We start from the raw sequence: 18,812 nt of genomic DNA, 5'->3' as shown, positions 1-18,812 counted from the left end.
CACAAAAGAATCACAAAACCAGAGAAACCAGTAGGAGAACACTTCAATCTCCCAGGACATTCTATACAAGATCTCAAAGTAGCTGTTTTACTACAAAGGAATTTCAGAAATAGACTGGAAAGAGAAGCTGCTGAATTGCAACTCATTACCAAACTTAAAACCATGGAGAGACCTGGTCTGAACAAAGACATTGGGTTCTTATCTCATTATACATGACTAAGCCATTTCTCACCTTCTCACCCCTTGCCTTTTCCTGTAAGACCTATTGCAGTCGTTAAGAGTCATCAACAGGCGCATCTCAGCTATCTGCCAACCTCCCATTCCCACCACCCTTCTGAGTAATACCCCTCCCCACCTTCTCACTATATAGAAGGGTCTGGCAACTTCTGTTTCAGTGTATCTGAAGAAGTGTGCATGCACACGAAAGCTCATACCAAGAACTTAGTTGGTCTTTAAGGTGCTACTGGAAGGAATTTTTTTATTTTGTGCTTCTTGCTGTTCATTTCCCCAAGATGTTGGTTGTTTAGAACAGGGCAATACCACAGTATCAGAGGGAGAAAACAGACAACCAAGTTCCCTCTGCAGGATGAGACTAGCTGCCATTGGCCTTCTCCACTCCTGGACCTGCCTCCTTAAAAGTAAACATTTCACTGGACGTAACTTCGTTATGTATTAATATGAACGTGCTGGTGCCAGAACTTGTTTATTTTGCTTTTCTCTCTTCTCATTCGTTTTGCCTTATTGTATCCTGTCTCAGATCACAGGCAGAGTTGCTGGACTGCAACTCCTCCTCATCCCTTACCAATACTGACAATGCTGGCTGGGACTAATGAGAGCATCAGTCCAATAACACCTGGAGGGCCACAGGTTCTATGCCTGTGATTGAAGCCCTTTTGGGCTGACGCTCATAGCACCACAGGGACGCGGGTGGTACTGTGGGTTAAACCACAGAGCCTAGGACTTGCCGATTGGAACGTCGGCGGTTCGAATCCCCGCGACGGAGTGAGCTCCCATTGCTTGCTGCCTGCTCCTGCCCACCTAGCACTTCGAAAGCATGTTAAAGTGCAAGTAGATAAATAGGTACTGCTCCGGCAGGAAGGTAAACGGCATTTCCGTGCGCTGCTCTGGTTCGCCAGAAGCGGCTTAGTCATGCTGGCCACATGACCAGGAAGCTGTACGCCTGCTCCCTCGGCCAATAAAGCGAGATGAGCGCCGCAACCCCAGAGTCGGTCCCAACTGGACCTAATGGTCAGGGGTCCCTTTACCATTACATAGCACCACATTCAATAAGAGACCATTAACCACTCCCCCACCTCCAACCAGTGTGGACCAATTTGTCGTTTGCTTAAATAAATTATGTGCATTTTTGTTTTCAGATGCTGAGCATACCTATGTTATCACTGCAGCACTGGAACACTCCATAAATGCTTTTCAAAAGAAGAACTTGGAAAAATGTCAGCAAGCTATGCTGCCCCCTAAAGCAACTCCTCAGCATTTTGTGAACTTTTTAAGGTATGCCAACCTCCCTCTGGTGCTTGATCCAATGTCTCCATTATGAAAGGAAAAGGTATCGCACCAGTGCCAGCTAATCCTAATGCCAACTACTGTTTTGTGTCCCCTGCTCCCTGAAAGGCAGGGCCGGCCCACCCATGAGACAAGGTGAGGCAACGGCCTCAGGCGGCAGGATCCGCAGGGGCAGCAGCAGATCCTGCTGTAGATCTTTATTCCCTTTGCATTCCTGATGCAGATCTTCACTCACCCCTTCTTTCCTGGCAGGGAGGGGCCTGGCATTTCGTGGTTCGCCTCAGGTGCCAAAATGTCTTGGGCCAGCCCTGCTACCTGACAACCCAGCCTTCCTAGGCGCAGCTTGAAACCTGCCTAGCACCTTGCTAGCAGAGCCTTGTCCAATTGTCTGCCACCACCTCCCACATTCCATCTGAAGTCTGACTAAACAAAAGACGACAGGGCTTCGGCATCTGCCAACATTACTCCTCCCTGCCGGCTTTGCTTGACATCTGATGGATTTTTGATTTTTTAAAAAAGCTTACAGACTGAAATGCTTACTTTTGATTTTGAATACCAATGCCAATAATAATAATAATAATATCTTTATTTACAAAAGTACAGGTAGAGCAGGCAACATGATGATAAAGATAAAAGCACACAGGGAGTCCCTAGTGGGGATGGAGGGACCTGTCAATTTTAGTTCTCGTAGCTTCTCGTTTCCCCCACTCTGAAATTCAGTTCTCGACATTTCTGCAGCAATTTGCATTTTTTTAAAAAAATGAAAATTCTTCAGCACTGAAGTGCAAACTTCTTCTAAGAATCATATTTTTTAATGCACTTTTGACCACATTTTTGCAAGCAATTTGTCCTACTGTAATGCATTTTCGCTAATATATTCATTTTTATGGACATTTCCACCTAATATATTCATTTTTATGACCATTTCACCCTAATATACGCATTTTTGTAAACACTGTTCTGTTGGAGGACTGCACTGCAAAATTAAAGTAAGTGCGGATTTTGAAGGATGGCTGTGTTTTGGCCCTCAATATTGTTTCAAGAATTGCAAATTTGATAGATTTGGCTTCAAAGGCAAGCTGAGTCACGTTTCTGTCCCATCCTCAGTACCAACACAGCATCTCGAAATCTGTACTGCTTGTACAGCAACTGTGACCCAGACTAGATGGAAGAATACTTTGCATAACAATGTGGCTAACAACTGTATCCAATGGTAACTCAGGCATAAACCACCAACAGCCAAGTTATTTCAGGTATTTCCCACTGGTTTTAATAGAAGAGAACAAAACTGTGCTTAACTTGGAGGGGCTGGATTTCCATTTTACTGTATGTCACTTCAGGTGTTTTGCAGAAGTGACAGACGGGCTTTATTAAAGTGAATTCTATTTATTACACGTTTCCTGCTGTAAAACAAATTTTGCCTCTGGAAAGGTATTATGTGGCATAGCAAGCCCCTTTCCTTTTCTGTTTAGTTATAGAACCGCAGATCTAAGTGAGAACTATTGCTTTTTTGCACTGATTCCTAAACCAAGAGGGACTATTCTGAAGATTTATACATTAAGGCTGCCATTTTACGCACATTTACATGAGAACAAGCCATATTGAATTCAGTGGGGTTTACTTTGGAGAATAAATATGCTTAGTTTGCACTATATTTGCACTGTAAAGCAGGAAACATAGCAATGCGCACCTTAAATAATAAGCACATATTTAGGGATGGTAACGGGTGCTGCGTTTCAATGCGGTTCAGTCCTTGTGCAGGGACCTTACCAATCTGGCTTCCTGCAGGAAACAATTTGTGTGAAATTGACAACCATGGACCCACACGTCAACAGGGCGGTTTGAAAACTAGTACCGTATTTTTCGCTCTATAACACGCACCCGACCATAACACGCACGTAGTTTTTAGAGGAGGAAAATCCGTAGGCATGCCACCCGTAGGCATTCCCTCCATAACACGCACAGACATTTCCCCTTACTTTTTAGGAGGAAAAAAGTGAGTGTTATGGTGCAAAAAATACGGTATTTTCTTTGAAAAAAGAAAGCTTTAATTTTCATTGGGGGCACATACAAATATCTCACCACATGCAGTTACATTACGATAAGAAGAAGAAGAGGAGGAGTTTGGATTTGATATCCCGCTTTATCACTACCCGAAGGAGTATCAAAGCGGCTAACATTCTCCTTTCCCTTCCTCCCCCACAACAAACACTCTGTGAGGTGAGTGGGGCTGAGAGACTTCAGAGAAGTGTGACTGGCCCAAGGTCACCCAGCAGCTGCATGTGGAGGAGCGGAGACGTGAACCTTGTTCACCAGATTATGAGTCTACCACTCTTAACCACTACACCACACTGGCTCTCTAAGAAAAGGTACAGGGAAAATCCCTTTCTTGCTATGATATGCCATAATCTACAGTGGTACCTCAGGTTAAGTACTTAATTCGTTCTGGAGGTCTGTTCTTAACCTGAAACTGTTCTTAACCTGAAGCACCACTTTAGCTAATGGGGCCTCCTGCTACCGCTGCGCCGCCGGAGCATGATTTCTGTTCTCATCCTGAAGCAAAGTTCTTAACCCGAGGTACTATTTCTGGGTTAGTGGAGTCCGTAACCTGAAGCGTATGTAACTTGAAGTGTATGTAACCTGAGGTACCACTGTACTGATCCAGCTCAACTCCCTGGTTGCCACAGCTCATAAGGAAAGCATCTTCTATGCATGCATCAAGTCCCAGATTCAATCCTTGGTACGTCCAGAAAGAGAGGGGAAATACCCTCAGTTGGAGTTGTGAGTTCGAGCCCCATGTTGCGCAAAAGAGTCTTGCACCGCAGGGGGTTGGACCAAATGACCCTTGTGGTCCCTTCAAACTCTACATTTCTATGATTCCACCCCGTTTTGAAATCCTGGAGAGATGCTACCAGTTAGTGTCAACAATACTGAACCAGATGGACCAATGGTCTGACACAACAGGCAGCCTCCCATGTTTCAGGCTGATTTGTAAATATGCCCTGTTTGGTGACAGGCTTTGGAGGCATGGCGTTAAGAACTATTTCCAACTTTCTCTCCATGTGATCTTATCACTTGCTTGAGGATCCCCAACAGCTGTTTGCCAAATGTAAACAAGCTCCTCTTGATGTGACACCTTTATCTTTATGGCTCATTCAGCCCCCCTCCCTTTTTTAAAAAATTAGGTGTGTTTTTTAACCAACTTCTGCTGGTAACTCATTCTATATGGAACATTATTGGGAGGAACCTTTTTTTTTTTTTGCCAGTAATCAAGTTATTTCTGAATTTCAGGGGAAAGGACGATTACATCCAACCTGACCAGCTTAATATTGGCTGCTTACAAATTGCTACGAGACACTGAGCCAGGCTTTGTGGCGCTGGGAGCTTGTTCCTTCCTTCTGATTTGCTGATTCTACTATGCTGGTTAAGTACCAACAGAGTATATGCACTTTGTTTTTAAAAATTAGGAATCCCTGCCCAGGAAGTAAGCAAGAAGCACACAGTCTGGCCACTGTAAAATCTCAGCACAGTTTTCTAGTTTGTGCAAATCTGAGGGATCAAACAAATATAAGACTATACTCTTCCATTCAGAAATTTTTCAGAAAAAGAGCAAGGCCAGAAAAGAAATAAAAGCACTGAGGAAGCTCGTCAAAGTGCAAGTAGATAAATAGGTACCACTCCGGCGGAAAGGTTAACGGCATGAGATGAGCCGTCGCAACCCCAGAGTCGGTCACGACTGGACCTAATGGTCAGGGGTCCCTTTACCCTTTAAAGTCACAGTAAATGCAATATGTTGCTCTCTCTGTCATTAAATGACATGCAGTTTTCATAATCCCCAACAGATGGAGCCAACTTATTACTTCACTTTGATTCAGAGGAAACAGTTACCCAACAGATTGCTTGAGGAGAGGAACTGAATTGTACGTAGGATTTGGCAAGATCATCGCATTATATACTACTTTTAGATCCCATCCTTCTCCAAGAAGCTCAGGGTGGAGTGCTTGCCCCCCCCTTCTTATTTCATCCTCACAACAGGCCAGTGATGTAGGCTAGTTTGAGAGATGGGGAGTCACTCAATATCTGCAAGTAAACTTCATGGCTGATTAGGGAACACCATATAACCTGAATATATTGCTCCTCAACAGATAAAAGCAAAACAAACCAAATAATAAAAAAGGTCTAGAACAATTTAAAACGCAAGGAACAATAAAATCAAACTGACAACCACTGGATTGTTGTGAAGGCAACTGAGGTTTGAGTGGAGAAAATAAAGTTGTAGCAAACAGAGAAAACCAGAGCAACATTGGAGTTTTCAGCCAAGAAAGGTGCCATGTGCACTATGGGAGGGGAACGTTAAGACACAGAAATGCTGGGCACCTCTATCATTATGTACTCCCCAAAGCACTCTACATGGGGCATCTCTCGATCTTGGTCTGGAAACTGCAGTTAGTGAAGAAAGCTGCAGAACGGTTGCCGGGAGGAGCGAGAGTCCCCCAGCATATCACACCTGTGCTCAAAGATTTGCCCTGGCTGCCAGTTCAATCCCAGGCTGAACTCAAGGTATATGGAGTATAAAAAGCCTATTGGTACAGTGGTGCCTCGCAAGACGAAAATAACCCGTTCCGCGAGTCTCTTCGTCTAGCGGTTTTTTTGTCTTGTGAAGCAACCCTATTAGCGGCTTAGCGCTATTAGCGGTTTAGCGGCTATTAAAGGCTTAGCGGCGGCTATTAAAGGCTTAGCGGCTAAAAGGCTATCAGCGGCTTAGTGGCTTAGAAAAAGGGGGGGGAGCGGAAAAAAATCGCAAGACTCGCAAGACATTTTCGTCTTGCGAAGCAAGCCCATAGGAAAATTCGTCTTGCGAAGCGCATCGAAAAACAGAAAACCCTTTCGTCTAGCGGGTTTTTCGTCTTGCGAGGCATTCGTCTTGCGGGGCACCACTGTATATAAAGCCTTGGGACCAGTTTTCTTAAGGGATTGCCTTGCCCTACGTGTACCGACTTGGAGCTACAGAACTTGCACTTCTACAAGTGCCATGCAATGCCCATTCCGCCTTTAAGGTGGCAGCACCTGTATTCTGGAACTAAACATTAGGCAGGTGCCACAGCTGTTTTTTTCTTTTAGGTGCCTGCTGAAAATGTTCCTGTTTCCCTGGGCATATCCAGACACATGATTCTGTTACATGTTTTACCAGTTTTAAAATATTTAGTGTGCGTTTTTAAAGGTTCAGCTGGAGCCACTGCTGCATTCTTGCACCTTGGCCTTGACTCACCTCCCTACGGCTCCTGCGGCTATTTATGTCCCTCTACTTTTCTGGGTACCTCCCCAGCCTCCTTCTCCATGTTCTGGGTGCTGTCTGCCACAATTCTGGCCACCTTGCCAAACAGTAAAAAATCAACCCAGCCCAAATTTGCTGTAACGTTTTTTGCAACAACCCTGGAAAGACTGCATACATTCTCAACAACATCCTTCGCTGGAGGATGAACACCCTAGCAGGGGGAAGAGAGAGAGAGAGAGAGATGAGGTTTTGGAAAACCACAGTTTGACTCCCTACTCCATGGATAGGCAAACTAAGGCCTGGGGGCCAGATCCGGCCCAATCGCCTTCTAAATCTGGCCCATGGATAGTCCAGGAATCAGCGTGTTTTCACATGAGTAGAATGTGTGTTTTTATTTAAAATGCATCTCTGGGTTATTTGTGGGGCATAGGAATTCGTTCTTTTTTCTTTCTTTTCCAAAATATAGTCCGGTCCCCCACAAGGTCTGAAGGGACAGTAGACCAGCCCCCTGCTGAAAAAGTTTGCTGGCCCCTGGGCCCCTACTCAGTCAGGAAGCTCAGTGGGTGACCTTGGGCAATTTGCTTCCTCTCAGCCGGATCTATCTCACAGGGTTGTTCTGTCTATAAATGGGGTGAGGAGAGGAGAAAAGAGAACCACACACATGGACTCGAGCTTCTAGGAGGAAAGGTGGGATATACACTTTGCATGAGTGATGTAAAACAAGAACTGGCATCCCCCTGAAAACCGAAGGAACAGAGAAGTATAAGAGTAGGAGGGGGAAGAGGGAGGGATCAAAGGCTTCGTGCTCGGTTTACAGAACAGATGGTAATGTTGGTGACAGATACAAAGAGTAGCTGGAGAGAGGAATGGTTAGGAGGGAAAGCGAGAGGCTCGATTATTATAGAGCTGAGTAATAATAATAAGTGGCTATGATTGCTTCGAGACAGTTTAGGTACATGTGGGTTTACGTCTGCATGGCAGTCTTAGCCGCACCGTTGTCAATTTCATCCACCACCACATTCTAGCGAAGAAAAGGAGGAAGGGCGTTTTTGCTTTTTCATTCACGCTTGCGTGACATGAAGCCACATCCTTCCGCAACAGTAAGCAACACTCTATTTAACTGCCCCCAAATAGGATATTAAAGCCAACTAGGAAGATCAAATCTTGGGGGACAGAACAGGAAATGTATCATTAATAGGCATGTGTATAGCATTTTAGTCTGCCAGGTGATTTTTACTGCATGAAACCCAAACTGCTGGCTTGAATCCAAAGGTTCCCCTTCTGCTTGTGGGGGGTGTTCCCTGCTCACAGGAAGTCTGCGGTTCAATGGTGCTTTGCGTGCAAAATGTCCCAGGCTAAATCCCTGACATCTCCCCTGCCTTAAACTCTGGAAAGCCCAATCTATTGAGCTAGATGGGCCAATGGTCAGATTTGGTATAATGTGGCTTCCTATGTTTTTCCCAAGGATTGTTTTACCCTAAAGCGCTGCGCAAGAAAAGAGAGGTCAAACCTAAGGAGGTTAATCTGTTTATACAGGAGTTTTTGCAATGCCTCGCATAAGCCGAATACCTGCAACTGATTACAGCACTGTGCAAATGTGTAAACGTTCTGTCAGGGAACTGCCATCAGAGCATCAGGTGGTGGAGGGACTCAGGCAGGATGAAAGAGACTCAACTGCTGAAGCAGGGACCAGCAGGGGGAGGAGTGGGTCTCTGAGGGAATGCGAGCAGGAGGGAGGGCTCAGGGAGGCTTCCAGCGAGAACAGTGGGGAGGTATCGGAGTCTCCCATAGGGAGACCCACACCTCGCAGGAAACTGTCACGCCGTGAGTCCAGGAGACGCGTTTCCGTTAAGGAACTTCTTTGCTGGAAACGCTTCCGCAGACAGCCACTGTCGGACTCTACTAGTGACTAGAGCAGACATGTCTGAGGAGCTCCGTCACACACGGAGGTTTGTGGGGTCGCACAAACTCTGAGGGAGCACGTTTTCACGCACAAGCAGCTAATCAAACCCTCACAGCAGTCCGACAGTCTTTGTACGCTGCCTGTGCAAGAGAAGGCATCATGAGCGAACCAACCGGAACCGGAGGAGCAGGGGCTGGAGCTGGTCCAAGCTTGGAAGATAGATACCGAGCGTTGGAGGTTCAACTGGCCCTGCAGACGGCGAGGCTGGAGGAGAGAAGGGCTCAGGATGCAGACAAGAAGGGGAGAGCCACTCAATTCCCCAGAAAGGTACCAGGATTGGTGCAGAAATTTGGGGGGGACCCCAAGGACTACCATGCTTTTAGGACAGAGATGCAATATGCCCTTAATGTGCAGTTCGATGAGTTCCCTGATGAGGAATCGCGAGTTGCTTTTGTAATTGGGCAGCTTGAGAAAGGGGCTAGAGACTGGGTTCGACCCCTAATGGCAACGCACAATGACATACTAAAGGACACAATGAAGTTCTTTCGTGCAATGGATATCATGTTTTCCAGCGATATTGAGGAAGGGGTGGTGCGCAGACAGCTAATGGCTTGTAAGCAGGGGAGTCGATCTGTCCGTGAATATTGGACTGAGTTTACCATGCTGATTCACAGACTGAGTTGGGATTTATCGGCGGCACCCGTTCAAATGCTATTTGAAGAAGGTCTTTCTTCGGGGGTGAAAGACGAGCTGGCACGGAGCCCCAGGGCGGAGTCTATGGATCAGCTGACCAAATCTGCGCTGACCATAGGAGCGCGGCAGGAGGCAAGAGCCTTGGAGAGGCGGGAAGGGAGAGGGGAACGTTGGAAGGAGTTCCGCATTCCAGACATTCCTGAGCCAGCTTTCCCGCCGGCAGAGCCGATGGAAATCGGAACAGCGCGCGCGCGCGCATTTTCAAAAATCAGCGAGGGAGCTAAGAAGGAGGGAAAGGGCCCCCGGAAATGCTATCTCTGCCAACAGCCAGGCCACTTTGCCAGAGTCTGCCCCCAGAGGAAGGAATGGCAAGGGATGGTGGGAGCTGTTGAGGGGGGAGAAGAAGGGGGAGCGGAGCTGGTAAAAGCCAACGCCTGGTTGCCACAATTGGGGCACTGCAGCCAGGCCAAAGAGCAGTGAAAGTGCCCGTGCCAGAAGCTCCTCGACCTGCTCTAGTGATTGAAGTGTCGCTAGAGCTGCAGAATGGGCACCCCCTCAAAATAAAGGCGCTATTGGACTCAGGCAGCTCCTGCAATTTTATGAGCAAGGAGTTTGCTGCTGAACACCAGATACAGACCATCCCTTTAAGCAACCCCCTGCAGGTGACCACGATTGATGGCAGGGAGTTGTTGGGAGGAGGAGTCCGCTTGCAGACTGTCCCAATGATAATGAGGGTGGCAAGGCACACAGAACTGATAGCGTTTAATGTGGCCACCCTGGGAGGCGCTCCCATTATTTTGGGAATGAGCTGGCTAGCTCTACATGATCCGCTGGTTGGCTGGCATCAAAGAGTGGTGTCCTTTGGTTCAGCACATTGCCTAGAACACTGCAAAGGGGAGAAGGGTTCAGCAGGGGCCCAAGCCACCCTAGCAGGGACTGAAGTAATGGGGAAGGTGAAGGTACCACCACAGTATGCAGATCTCAGCGATGTGTTCAGCGAGAAGGAAGCTGACCAACTACCACCTCATAGACCCTTTGATTGTCAGATCAATTTACTCCCTGGAGCACAGCTTCCCGTGGGCAAGTTGTATGCCATGTCAGACAGGGAAATGCAGGAGTTGCGAGGGTTCATTGACAAGAACCTGAAGAGAGGCTTCATCAGAGAGTCCAAAGCAGCAGGGGGGAGCCCAGTGTTCTTTGTGGACAAAAAAAATGCGGACAAGCCGAGACTTGTATGTGATTTTAGGCGGCTGAATGCAGTGACTGAACCGGTGGCGTTCCCTATGCCCAGAATTGATGATATTTTGACCATGGTGAGGAAGGGAAAGATTTTCACAAAGCTGGATCTAAGGGGGGCGTACAACCTGATACGCATAAGGAAAGGGGATGAATGGAAAACCACCATGTTTACCCCTTTGGGGGCGTTTGAATACCTCGTTATGCCATTTGGATTACAAGCAGGCTCCGCGTGTTTTCAATCTTTTATGAACCACGTGCTGGGCCCTTTGCTCTACAAGAATTGCGTTGCCTTTCTAGATGATGTGTTGGTGTATTCTGAGAATGAGGAGCAACATGTGAGAGACGTCAGAGAAGTGTTGAGCAGACTGCAAGCCAACAGGCTGTGGGTCAAACTGGAGAAGTGTCGGTTCCATACCAAGGAGGTGGAATTCCTGGGGTACCGCCTGTCAGACAAGGGATTGGCCATGGATCCCGGCAAGGTACAGGCAGTGCTGGAATGGAAAACACCCAAAACCAAGAAGGATGTGCAGAGGTTCCTAGGGTTTGGAAACTTTTATCGTAAGTTCATCCGCAACTTCGCCCATCTGACGGCGCCCATCACTGACTGTCTCAGCAGTAAAAAGAAGTTTGTATGGACGGCGGAGGCGGAGCGAGCGTTTGAGGAACTGAAAAGGGCCTTCGCCTCTGAAGAACAACTTCTGCATGTGGATTTACGAAAGAAGCTAAGGGTTGAAACAGACGCATCTGACAGAGCCATAGGGGCGGTGCTTCTTCTGCAGCCGGGGAAGGAGGAGTCAGAGTGGCGTCCGTGTGCCTTCTTCTCGCGGAAGCTGAACAAATCCGAGAGGAACTACACGGTGTACGACCGAGAACTGCTTGCTATTCATGAGGCGTTCCGGAGATGGAGGCATCTGCTAGTTGGTGCACAACATAAAGTGCAAGTGTGCACGGACCATAAAAATCTAGAGTACTGGAGAACGGCGCGAGTGCTCAACCAAAGGCAGTTGAGATGGGCCCAAGAGTTCTCCAAATTTAACTTTGAGATTTGTTATGTGCCAGGCCCAGAGAATGTTAGGGCGGACGCTCTCTCACGCAAACCTGAATATTTGGAGGGGGAGGGAGCACCCGAAGAAACCCATATCATTCCAGAGGACCGCTGGGTGTGTGGGGCGACTTTGGTGGGGCAAAGGGAATTGGTAGAGGGTACGGTGCAGGATGCATACGCCCAGGGGAAACTCAGGGATCTCAGAGGGGAGGAAGACAAATCCGGTGGTTTTGAGGAGAGAAATGGGGCATTGTATTATAAGGGAGCGTTATATATACCTGAAGGGGAATTGAGGGAGAAAGTACTCAAGCAGCTGCACGATAGCCCCACAGCAGGGCACTTTGGGCAACACAAAACCATGTGGCTGGTTACCAGGGAATTTTGGTGGCCCAAGGTCAGGGAAGATGTGCGGGAGTATGTGAGAGGGTGTGAACAATGCCAAAGAGCCAAGGGGGAGAGGCAGGCGCCGGCTGGTTTATTAGAACCACTGCCCACACCTGAGAGACCGTGGGAAGCAGTGGCAATAGATTTCATGACTGATCTGCCAAGGTCTAGAGGGAAAACAGCCATCATGGTTGTAGTAGACCTGTTAACTAAAATGGCCCACTTCATAGCCTGCTCACATGCGGTTACAGCAGAAGAAACCGCCAAATTGTTTGTAGAGAATGTGTTTAGGTTGCATGGCGCCCCCTTGAGGGTGGTTTCAGACCGAGGGAAACAATTTACTTCCAGGTTCTGGAGGAAGCTCATGAGCTTACTGCATGTAGAGGTTAATTTCTCGACGGCCCGTCATCCTGAAACCAACGGGCAGGCGGAAAGAGCAAATGGGGTTCTCCAACAATATTTGAGGTGTTATGTAAATGACAGAGAGAATGATTGGGTGGAGAAGCTGGCGTTGGCAGAATTTGCCTACAACAATGCAGAGAACGTGTCCACGGGGATGAGCCCCTTTTTGGCTAATCACGGGTGCCATCCCAGAGCCTTCCCAGGGGGGGAGGGGGAGAACTGGAGCGTTCCAGCTGCAGAACAGTTCGTGGAAGAAATGGAAGCGATCCATCGCCAGCTCCAACTCAACTTAAACAGGGCTAAGGAGGAATATAAGAGGCAGGCAGACAAAAACAGAAGGGAAGGTGAAAGCATCAGGGTGGGGGACCAGGTGTGGCTGTCAACCCAAGGGTTGCCGTTCAAAGGAGGTTGTAAGAAATTAAGACCCAAAAGGCTGGGTCCGTTTGAAGTCATACAGCAGGTCAATCCAGTGGCTTTCAGGCTCCGGTTACCGAACCACATGAAGCTGCACCCAGTTTTTCACAGGTCGTTGCTGTCACCGTATAGAGGAGACAGTGAGGGGAGGGTCACTAGGGGACCAGCAATGGAGGAGAAGGAACACAGCTACCATGTAGCGGAGATCCTCGATTCCAGGTGGAAGGGAGATCAAGTAGAGTATTTGGTAATGTGGGAAGGGGAACCGGAGTCGGAAAACACCTGGGTTAGGGCAGAGGATGTCAATGACGAGGTTTTAATAGAGACTTTTCATCAGAGGTTCCCACGTAAACCTCAGCCTGTAGCGAGGTTCCGAAGGGAATACTTTGCCACCACCGACGAGGAAGAGGAGTTGGAGGGGTTCCCAGATTCTGAAGAGGAGGAGGATTCAGCTGGCCAGGACGACGATCGATGGAGAGAATTGTTCGAGACGTCAGAAGATGAGGAAGATTCGTTTCGGGGTTTTAGCCCTTCACCTCCCAGGGGGGAGGAATTGGGAGGGGGTGAGGGGGGCCCTGGAGGGGAGGTGGATGTCAGGGAACTGCCATCAGAGCATCAGGTGGTGGAGGGACTCAGGCAGGATGAAAGAGACTCAACTGCTGAAGCAGGGACCAGCAGGGGGAGGAGTGGGTCTCTGAGGGAATGCGAGCAGGAGGGAGGGCTCAGGGAGGCTTCCAGCGAGAACAGTGGGGAGGTATCGGAGTCTCCCATAGGGAGACCCACACCTCGCAGGAAACTGTCACGCCGTGAGTCCAGGAGACGCGTTTCCGTTAAGGAACTTCTTTGCTGGAAACGCTTCCGCAGACAGCCACTGTCGGACTCTACTAGTGACTAGAGCAGACATGTCTGAGGAGCTCCGTCACACACGGAGGTTTGTGGGGTCGCACAAACTCTGAGGGAGCACGTTTTCACGCACAAGCAGCTAATCAAACCCTCACACGTTCACAGAACCACACTAGTGGCGTTCCCCACTTCTGCTCATGGTTGTTTGGATCTAATCCCTACATCCATCTGAATCCCACTCTGCAGACAGAAAAACAAGGCTGAGAAACTGTGACAACCCACAGGATTGGAACTACTGGGCTCCACTGGGTTCCCTGTAAATACAGTAACCATCCCATTCTCTTCAATGGCAGAGACAGGTTTCTCTGCCCATGCTATTTGCATGACTGAACATGAAACGCTGTTAGCAACAGGGTGGACAAAAATCAATGTTTTTTTTTAGAATAAAAATAATCAGATTTTTTAAATTTAAATTGGATTTTTAAAATAAAATGCTTTTGGAGGAAAAAAATCTTTCTAAAGATAGTATTCTATTTAGGTTACATTATAGTCCAAAGGCTACTCATCAGGAAATAAGGATTTGTTTTAAGTTTTTCATGTGTGCTAAAACTCTAAGGTGTGTGTTGTTGTTTTTAAAAAAAGTTTAACCACATCAGTTAACAAACATGGATACATATGCTATAATGTTACTGCTTTAGCTATATATAGTGGACGCTCGGGTTGCGAATGTGATCCATGCAGGAGGCACGTTCGCAACCTGCAGCGCCACGTCTGTGCGCGCACGGGTCACGATTCGGTGCTTCTGTGCATAGTGCTATTTAGCACTTCTGCACATGCGCGAGCGCCAAAACCTGGAAGTAACCCATTCCGGTGCTTACGGGTTCGGCGCCATGTGCAACCCGAAAACGCACAACCTGAAGCGTATGTAACCCGAGGTATGACTGTAAATTGTTTAAACTGTTATTAAGGAAATGATTATTTTTCTCCTTCCAATAAAGTACAGCAGAAAAGTTTTCCAAATATAAACAGTTAACTTATTAAACCTCACAATAATTTCAAAATTATCTGTCTATGTATTTCTAATACTGTAGTATAACCAAATCAGCATATAACTGTAAAAACTACTGAAAATTTTTTATTCCAAAAATGAAACCTTCATCTGGTTGTAAATATTAAGATTATACCAGCAAGAATGAGTATTTCTGTAAAAAAAAAAGATTTAAATCAAGTCTTACTGATTAGTGATTTAAACCGTGATTTAAATAGTGATTTAAATCGATTTGATTTAAATAGTGATTTAAATCGATTTGATTTAAATCAAATCAAATCTACCCTGGTTAGCAACTTCACTGCCATCATCAAAAACTAACATGATAATTGGATCTTGATAGTCCCCATTTTTCAAAATATTGTAGCAGGATGCCAACAATTCCTTGGGCTGGTGCAGAAAGACCAAATGCCGCTAGTCATGCTGATCAATGTTGTCTTACTGTTCTCCATTGCTTTGTTGCAACAACCTGCTGGTTTTCATCAAGGGCTATCTTTGTTCTGCAGCTGTGCCGTGTCTTGTGCAATGAAATTCTCAAACGACAGAAAACAATAAAAGCACTATTTCTAATTCTGCCATCTAGCAACATCAAGAACACCAGCTTGCATCCATTCTCTGGTAACCTCCTGGTTATATTACTGCACTGTGTTAGCTAACCTTTTTGGCTGTGATTATGCCATTAGTGGAATGCCCTCAAGGTGCCAATACTGTTCTTTTTCGGACTAAAAATGTGCCAATGATGATGCTTGTAAGAATTGTAAATTTAGCTGGATGTCGCATAAACTACTGTAAACAATCCTGGAGTCAATTTTGATGGAGAGTGGTATAAAAATGTTTTAAATTAATGAAATTAAAAGAGGTTGAGTTACATCTACTTGAATAGTAATGACCTTGAGCTCAGACTCCCATATTACTTTGGGAGGCAAATATACTTACAGGGCTCCGTCTCGTGATCTCCAGCTTCCTCCCCTTCCACATTCTGCTTTTTAAACTCATTAAGATCCGTCTGCAAAATATCGTGGATGGCAGCATGAATCAAAGATGCTGAAAGGAGTGGTGGTGCATTCCTGTTATGGAAAGAAAGGAAAGAGACTGAAATGGACTGCATAGCCAAGGAAAAACAGTCGATGAAAGTCTAAAATGAAGTATGTTTACGATTCCGACTCACACATCTATTCTTCATGATTTGCAGGGCAGTTGGCTGGGGCAACCCAGTCAGATGGGTGGGGTATAAATAACAAAATTATTATTATGGTGGTGGTTTTTTGTTCAGCATTTGGAGGAAGGGATCATAGAATCATAGAGTTGGAAGAGACCACAAGGGCCATCGAGTCCAACCCCCTGCCAAGCAGGAAACACCATCAGAGCACTCCTGACCAGCGGCGTAGCGTGGGTTATCAGCACCCGGGGCAAGGCAAGTAATTTGCGCCCCCTAACCCGGGGCAAGGCAATTAATTTGCGCCCCCTAACCCGGGGCAAGGCAAGTACAGTAATTTACTCTCCCAAGCAGCAGCAGAGAGGCTTCTCTTTCCCCCGCGCTCTCCTGGAGCTGCCTCTTTTCTTTCCTTTTTTCCCCTTTCTCCAAGGCTTTTCGCTTTCTCTCCTTAATTGATTCCTCCTCCACACCGCAGCGTTTCCTGGCTGCTTCCCCCCCTTCCCCTCTCTCTCCTCCTCGCTCTGCTTGCCTTGCCCTGCCTGAGGGCGCCCTGAGGAGACTCCGCTCTCCTTTTTGACCAGGCGAGGTGGAAAAGTCTCTTCCCGCCCCCTCGCCAGACTCCCTGCTCGGCTCGGCTCACTAGCCAGGCGGCCAGTGGAGAGAGAGCCGCAATTACCATAAAGCTCAAATCAAATCAAATCAAATCAAAACTTTATTAGCAAAGCCAACAGGCCACAGCTGTACAAGAGTTAAAAGTGAGAATAGGGATAAAAGGAAGAAAAGAACAGGCAAAAGGAGGTCCGTCGGGTGAACAGGTCTGTCACTCAGATGGTGGCCCTCAATTTCGCAGCTCTCTCGATGTACCTCGCGACCTTCTCTGTTATCTGACTATCCGTATCAGATAATAGAAAACACAGTGTAATGTCTGGTGAACGGCCGGGGTTGGAGAGAATGAGTGGAGTAATAATCTCATTCCTTAGGTCTTTGTAAAGGGGGCAAGAAAGAAGGACGTGGGACACTGTTTCCGTGTTACCATCTCCACATGGGCAGAGTCGTTTTTCAAATGGAGTCTTTTGGTAACGACCTTCGAGTACAGCAGAGGGAAGAACATCCCATCTAGCCAATGTAAAGGCACGTCTGTATTTTGGGATGGTTAGTTTAGACAAATATGAAGCTGGAGAGTCAAAATGAGAAGGGGGAAAGTAGGTATACCATGGGCACAGTTTCTTTAAGATAGTCAGGTTGTTTTGTCGTTCAATGTCTTTCAGGCGCTGGCCTATTAGACTCTTTGCTTTAATGAGGCCCATTGATAGTAGGGACTGTGAGTGCAGACCGCATGTAAGGAGTTTTTGATGCACAGTTTTAAACCACTTGCTTTTGTGAGGGTCTTGCATTACTAGCGGCAGTAGACCAGGAGGATTCAGATTAAGACGAAGCCAATAATTAAATGTTCTCTGCCAGGTCCGAGTTTCCACAGATGGAAGGCAGGCCTCGAGTCGTAATGCTGCGTTTGGAACACAGGAGGGGACACCGAGTATCTGCCTTAGAAATTTGGACTGGACAGTTTCAAGACTGGAGCAGTGGTTCCCCGTCCAGATTTGCGCCCCGTACAGTAACTGCGCCAGAGGTTTTGCTTGAAAAACTTCAAGGGCTGCTGGGATGTATCTGCCCCCCTTCGTGTAGAAGAAGCGGGACAGCATCTTGATGCTTTGAGCAGCTTTTTCTTTGGCACATTTTTGATGGACATCCCAGGACCCGGTCGACTGGAAAACGATACCCAGATATTTGAAGGCTTTGACTTGTTCAATTGTCTGGTTATCCATCCTCCAGCTGTACTGTCTGTGTTTCCTTGCAAAAACCATGATTTTGGTTTTCTGATAGTTTATTGCAAGTTGCTCTCTCCTACAGTATGCTGAGAATTCACCTATGAGCCTATTTAAGCCTATTCTTGTTCGAGATAGGAGTATCGCATCGTCAGCGTACAAAAGCACTGATATTGCTTTGTCAGCCAGTTTGGGGGCGTGGAAGTCCGGAGATGACAAACAGTTAACCATATCATTGATGTAGATGTTGAATAAAACTGGGGCCAGGATGCAACCTTGCTTGACCCCCTTACTGACAGGAACTGGTCCTATAAGATGGCCATTTAACGAAGTTCTTACATGCAGCACCGTGTCTTTGTATAAACAGCTGATCAGAAATAATAGTCTTTTGTCTATGCTTGAGGTGCTCAATTTATCCCAGAGTCTTACACGTGGAATTGAATCGAAAGCAGCCTTTAGATCGATAAAGGCTGCATATAACACCCCACGGGATTTTTTGGCATATTTGTCAATTAAATAGGCTAGGGTGAAGCAATGGTCTATGGTGGATCTGCCTTGCCTGAAACCCGCTTGCTCTTCCGCTAGAATAGCTTCAGTTTCCAGCCAGCTAGTTAGCTTGGTATAAAGATGTTTGGCATATAGTTTGCTGGGTATAGGCAGAAGGCTGATTGGTCTATAACTCGCCGGATCTGTCATGGGTCCTTTTTTATAGATTGGGATAATTATTGCCTCAGTCCAACCATCTGGGAGTAAACCCGTCGATCCAAGAAAATAAAGACGCCAGCAGGGGGGCCCACCAGCCAATGTTGGACTTCAGAAGTTCGGCAGGGATGTAATCATTCCCTGGGGCCTTGTTGTTCTTTAATTGTGCGATTAAATTCTCAACTTCCTTCGCAGTTACTGCTGGCCAATGAGGTAGGTCCTCCAGTTGAATGCATAGTTTGTAATGTTGGGCTTCCTGGTCATAGAACAAAGATTGAAAATGGTGCAACCACTCCATTGGTTCCACTGTACAGATGGAATTAGTACGCTCCTGGTCCAGTAGACCAGATATGGTTCGCCA

At 46.9% G+C, this 18,812-nt stretch overlaps 1 protein-coding gene across 1 annotated transcript in view; it reads right to left on the bottom strand.

Moving 5' to 3' along the window:
- Positions 1 to 18,812, bottom strand: part of PPM1F (protein phosphatase, Mg2+/Mn2+ dependent 1F) — a 55,119-nt gene that overhangs the window by 23,062 nt on the left and 13,245 nt on the right. The window contains exon 2 of the mRNA XM_083479061.1: positions 15,707 to 15,837. Coding sequence (XP_083335187.1) covers positions 15,707 to 15,837 — 131 coding nt within the window. The remainder of the gene's footprint in view (positions 1 to 15,706; positions 15,838 to 18,812) is intronic.

Source organism: Podarcis liolepis (genome assembly GCF_965112155.1).
Source record: "Podarcis liolepis genome assembly, chromosome: 15".
Lineage (NCBI taxonomy): Eukaryota > Metazoa > Chordata > Lepidosauria > Squamata > Lacertidae > Podarcis > Podarcis liolepis.
Note: the sequence above shows the minus strand (reverse complement) of the source record. Positions and strands in the feature narration are given on the sequence as shown.